Source organism: Vigna unguiculata, unplaced genomic scaffold, assembly GCF_004118075.2.
Source record: "Vigna unguiculata cultivar IT97K-499-35 unplaced genomic scaffold, ASM411807v1 contig_5, whole genome shotgun sequence".
Lineage (NCBI taxonomy): Eukaryota > Viridiplantae > Streptophyta > Magnoliopsida > Fabales > Fabaceae > Vigna > Vigna unguiculata.
This window is the reverse complement of record NW_021011213.1, coordinates 1,624,346-1,629,526: the sequence shown is the minus strand read 5'-3', so window position 1 is coordinate 1,629,526 and position 5,181 is coordinate 1,624,346. Positions and strand designations below refer to the sequence as shown.

At 47.9% G+C, this 5,181-nt stretch overlaps 1 protein-coding gene across 1 annotated transcript; it reads right to left on the bottom strand.

Annotated features, from left to right (window-relative positions):
* Positions 1 to 2,084: 2,084 nt before the first annotated feature.
* On the bottom strand, positions 2,085 to 4,042 carry LOC114172230. The gene is made up of 4 exons (XM_028056827.1): positions 3,716 to 4,042; positions 3,313 to 3,569; positions 3,108 to 3,225; positions 2,085 to 2,996 (listed from the first exon to the last, which is right to left on the bottom strand). The coding sequence occupies exons 1-4, from the start codon at positions 4,040 to 4,042 to the stop codon at positions 2,085 to 2,087; spliced, it is 1,614 nt and encodes a 537-aa protein (XP_027912628.1).
* Positions 4,043 to 5,181: the final 1,139 nt, after the last annotated feature.

The following is a 5,181-nucleotide window of genomic DNA, read 5'->3' as shown; positions in this document are numbered from 1 at the left end:
TCTTCCTCTAGCTCCCAGGTAGAGTCACATGTCCTCCGGTCCCAGATGACCTTCACAAGACTAGTAGCTTTTCCCTTGCGCTCCCTCACTTGGCGATCCTCTATGGCCACGGGCTGTACCACTACCCGGAGATCCTCCCTGACTTGCACATCCTCCGCCTCCAACACATGTCATGGGTCAAAAACATACTTCCGTAGTTTTGAGACATGGAGGACTGGGTGTAGATTAGCCAACTGGGGTGGCAATGCAATCTCATAAGCCACAGACCCTATCCTCCTCAAGATCTGATACGGACCCAAGAACTTAAGAGATAGCTTCCTTAAGCGGATAACCCTCCCCACACTAGTGGTTTGGGTCACCCTCAAGAACACATGCTCTTTAGCCTCAAACTCTAGGGGCCTCCTCCTCCGGTCTGCATATGCTTTCTGCCGACTCTGAGATGCTTGCAATCTATCCCTCACTAACTGCACCTTCTTTGTGGTTTGTTGCAACAACTCAGGTCCTACCAAAACCGACTCGCCATCCTGGTACCAACATAAGGGAGTCCTACACCTCCTCCCATACAAAGCCTCATAAGGCGCCATCCCTATACTCGGGTGGTAACTATTATTGTAGGTGAACTCCACCAGCGGTAACACCTCATCCCAACTGCCAAGGTGGTCCAAGATACATGTTCTCAACAAGTCCTCTAAGGACTGAATCACCCTCTCTGACTGGCCATCCGTTTGAGGATGATAAGCAGAACTCATCCTCAACCTACTACCCATAGCCTCCTGCAGCGTCTGCTAGAACCTTGAAGTGAACTGGGGGTCTCTGTCAGACACTATGCTACTGGGTACTCCATGGAGTCTCACTATCTCTCGGATGTAGAGCTGGGCCAACTTGGCCATAGACATTCTGAGATTCACCGCCAAAAAGTGAGCACTCTTCGTTAGTCGATCCACCACCACCCATATAGCATCATGCCCTCTCACGGTGCGAGGCAAGTGGGTAACAAAATCCATAGCTATGCTATCCCACTTCCACACTGGAATACCTAAGGGCTGGAGCGTCTCACCAGGTTTCTGATGCTCCACCTTAGCCTTTTGATAAGTCAAACAGGCCGATATGAACTGTGCAACTTCCTTTTTCATGCCTTGCCACCAAAAGTTCTCCTTGAGGTCTTGGTACATCTTAGTCATGCCAGGATGCAGACTAAGACGACTCTTGTGTCCCTCCTCAAGCACCAATCTCCTCAGTTCAGCATTATCTAGCACACAAACTCTGCCTCTGAACCTCAACACACAATCACTACCCAAGGCAAACTCCTTGGCCTGTTCCGATCCAAGTAGCTCTTTTACCCTATGCAAACTAGCATCTTGTGCTTGCTTCTCCTTGATCAAACTCAGGAAGTCACTAGATATAGTCAGAGTGCTACATCTAATGGATTCCGACTCCAACTCAAACTGTAGCTTCATGTCTCTGAAGCTTTCAAGCAACTTTATCTCTTTTATCATCAGGTGTGCCACATGCATGGTCTTCCTACTCAGTGCGTCTGCCACCACATTCGCCTTCCCTGGGTTATAGAGAAGCTTAAAGTCGTAGTCCTTTAGGAACTCTATCCCCCGCCTTTGCCTCATATTCAACTCTTTTTTATCAAAGAGGTACTTCAAACTCTTGTAGTCACTAAACACACGGAACTGTGCACCATACAAGTAGTTCCTCCAGATTTTCAAAGCAAAAACCATCGCTGCTAATTCTAGGTCATGAGTGGGGTGGTTCTTCTCATGAACCTTCAACTGCCTCAAAGCATAGGCCACCACCTTTCTCTCTTGCATCAAGACACATCCAAGACCTTGATGAGAGGCATCACAGTAAACCTCAAAGGGTTTACTCACATCCGGGATTACCAACACTAGAGCACTCGTCAGTCTCTACTTAAGCTCCCTGAAGCTCTCCTCACACCTATCAATCCATGCAAACGGTTGGTCCTTCCTGGTCAGTTGTGTCAGGGGTGCCACTATCTTTGATAACCCCTCTATAAACCTCCTGTAGTAGCTAGCTAAACCCACAAAACTCTGAATATCCGTCACTGACTTGGGACACTACAACTGTATCACGACCTCCACCTTAGTTGGATCCACAACTATACCCTGAGATGATATCACGTGCCCCAAGAACTGCACTTCTCTCATCCAAAAGTCACACTTTGACAACTTGGCAAACAATTGCTCCCTCAAGATACCAAGCACTATCCTCAAAAGCTCGGCATGTTCCTCATGCGTCTTGGAGTAGATGAGTATGTCGTCTATAAAGACCACGACAAACTTAACTAGAAACGGGCGGAAGATCCAGTTCATGTAGTCCATGAACAAAGTCAGGGCATTAGTCACACCGAATGGCATGACAACATACTCGTAGTGCCCATATCTGGATCGAAAAGCAGTCTTCTCTACATCTTCTGCCTTCACCAGAATCTGATGATAACCTGACCGGAGATCAATCTTGGAGAACACTGACGCCCCATGTAGTTGATCCATCAAATCATATATTCTTGGCAACGGGTACTTATTTTTGATAGTCAACTTGTTCAGCTGCCTATAATCCACACACAACCTCGAGCCGCCATCTTTCTTCTTTACCAATAAGACAGGCGCTCCCCACGGCGAAGCACTCGGCCGTATAAGCTGTTTCTCAAGCAATCCCTCTATCTGCTTCTTTAACTCTACCAACTCCACTGGGGCCATGCGGTAAGGAGCTATTGACACAGGGCCAGCTCTCGGTACCAAGTCTATGGAGAACTCAACTTCTCTCCTCGGGGGCAAACCTGGTACCTCTTCGGGGAACACATCCTCAAATTCCCTAACCACTGGTATCACCGCTATCCTTTCCTCCTTCTCAACATCCATCCTGGTAAAGACCATATAGCACTGTGCGCCGTCCCGGATTTTCTTCATAACCCCATGAGAAGACAACAACTCAGGCTCCTCTAAGTTGGAGAACAACATCTTCTTCTCCTAACAGTCTATGAGAACATGATTGGCAGAGAGCCAATCCATTCCCAAGATCACATCTAGCCCTTACAGAGGGAGGCATATGAGATTGACTTTATATACGTGTCCCTCTACCTCAACTGGACATCTAGCACACACCGAAGAAGTCCTAACCAACCCAGATGTCGGGGTAGATACTACGAGGTCAAACACTAGCTCAACACCGGCAGACCCAAGTCCCGCACATAAGACTCTGACACAAACGAGTGTGTCGCTCCAGAATCAAAAAGCACGCAACAAGACTTGCCAGATATCACACAACAACCAATCACAAGGTTACCTGAACATGCTGCCTCCGACCCAGTCATCGCATAGACCCTGCCTGTAGCCTGAGGCTTGCTTCCTCCCCTCCTCTGTTGAGTCTAGCCCGAAGTTTGGCTCGGAGTCTGTGGTGAAGGTCGTGACACTGTCCTCCTCAGAGTGGGAAAATCTCTGCCAAAGTCGCCCTCCCTGCCACAATGGTTGCACCTGCGGAAACTCGATAGTTGCGGGGAAAAACTCATCACGTGCGGTCCTCCGCAGTGATGGCACTGGATCCTGCTGGGTGGGGAAGAAAAGCCTCTAGACCCCTGTGGCTGTGGATGAGGCCTAGAATAAGGCTTCTTTTTCTCTTCAACTCTTGACCTGGATCAAAATGGTCCGCTAACTCTCTACTGTGGCTGTTGCTAGGCTTCCACCTCTACCTTCATACGCTCCATGACCCTGGCATTTTCCACCAAGGCTGCAAAGTCCTTGATGGACAGCGGGGCCACCATCAAGCGAATGTCTCCTCTGAGACCATTCTCAAACTTTCTGCAATGCCACTCCTCATCGAGCGGCATGGTGTAGAAATGCCCCAGATGTTTGAACTTCTCGGCGTACTCAACCACTGACTTGTTCCCCTGTGTCAGTTGGAGGAACTCCACCTCCTTTGCCAACCTCATACTGGCCCACCAATGCTCAGCCTCTCCAGTGAGCATATAGACCCTGGCATTTTCCACCAAGGCTTCAAGAAGTCTTCCAAACTCCATTCAGGGGGTGGAGGTTGGGGATGAGGACCATACATCTAGGCACCAGCAGCATTCTACCCTAACTAGCGGAGAACATCCATATGCTGCCTCTGAGCATCATCAGCAGCCTGCCTAGCAGCCTCCATCTGTTGCATCACTAGGTGTTGCTGCTCCAAGGAGGCCTCTTGGCGCTGCATTGCCGCCTCATGCTGTTGCAACATGGCATTGCTCTATTACGTCAACGCTACAGCCATAGCCTCGATCGCCCTTGTCAGGTCTTGTCCGTCACCTTGAGAGGGTTGAGGAGGAGCTATACGAAGGGGTGCCATAACACTGGACACACAGAAAGAACCATCAGAAACTGGGTTAGACTGAAAACTCATCTAAACACGATAAGAAAGGGCACAACGAAAGCTAAGCAAACATAAAGCCCACAGACACTAAGGAACGAAGGCTCTGATACCATAAAAATGTGACATCCCATTTAAATAGAATAATCTACTTAATAATATATCACATCATCATAATAATAAAGAGCAAAGCAAACTGATGAAAAACCATAAACAGAGAATTCACTTTTACAGTCATCCATAAGAGTACTTGAAAGGGGTTCTAGGCATACAACCATGCCATAGCCAAAACAGAAACAACAAGGTTCACAGTTATGCAAAAGAAAGGCTCCTAGAGCTAGGAGTTACAAAGGCACTAGAGCCATAGAACGCTCCTGAGAGGCACACAAACAGATCCCCTAAGCTGCGCTACTGCTCCCACCAGGCCTACTCCTAGAATTTCCTCCATCTGCTCCCACCAAGGGTGATCATCGCAAAAGAGAAAACATAACAGGAACATAAACAGAAATGCAAGGGTAAGCTAGTGCAATATAAATTTTATCAGGGTATAACAGACAATTATTTAAACAGTTCAATCATGCAGCACAGTAGGCACAAAGAATCAAATTATAGCAAACACATAGGACACTATGACTCAATTATCCGGATACATATACTAAGATCGGATTCATTGGACGCTTGCACTCTTGGTGGCCTCTACTGCTTTGCAGAGCCATTGCCAATGGGTTTCACCCTACGACGCACAAGGTTAACCTTCAAGCATCTATGGCCATTATCCTACCAAAGACTAAGGCCTCCTACCACTCTCAC

Excerpts from the sequence above, each read along its gene's own strand:
- LOC114172230 (XM_028056827.1), bottom strand. The coding sequence starts at position 4,042 with ATGGAGTTTGGAAGACTTCTTGAAGCCTTGGTGGAAAATGCCAGGGTC. Across the intron at positions 3,226-3,312 it reads GTCGGAGGCAGCATGTTCAG|AGTCTTATGTGCGGGACTTG; the intron begins GTAACCTTGTGA and ends CGTTTGTGTCAG. Across the intron at positions 2,997-3,107 it reads GTGCTAGATGTCCAGTTGAG|GAGAAGAAGATGTTGTTCTC; the intron begins GTAGAGGGACAC and ends ATAGACTGTTAG.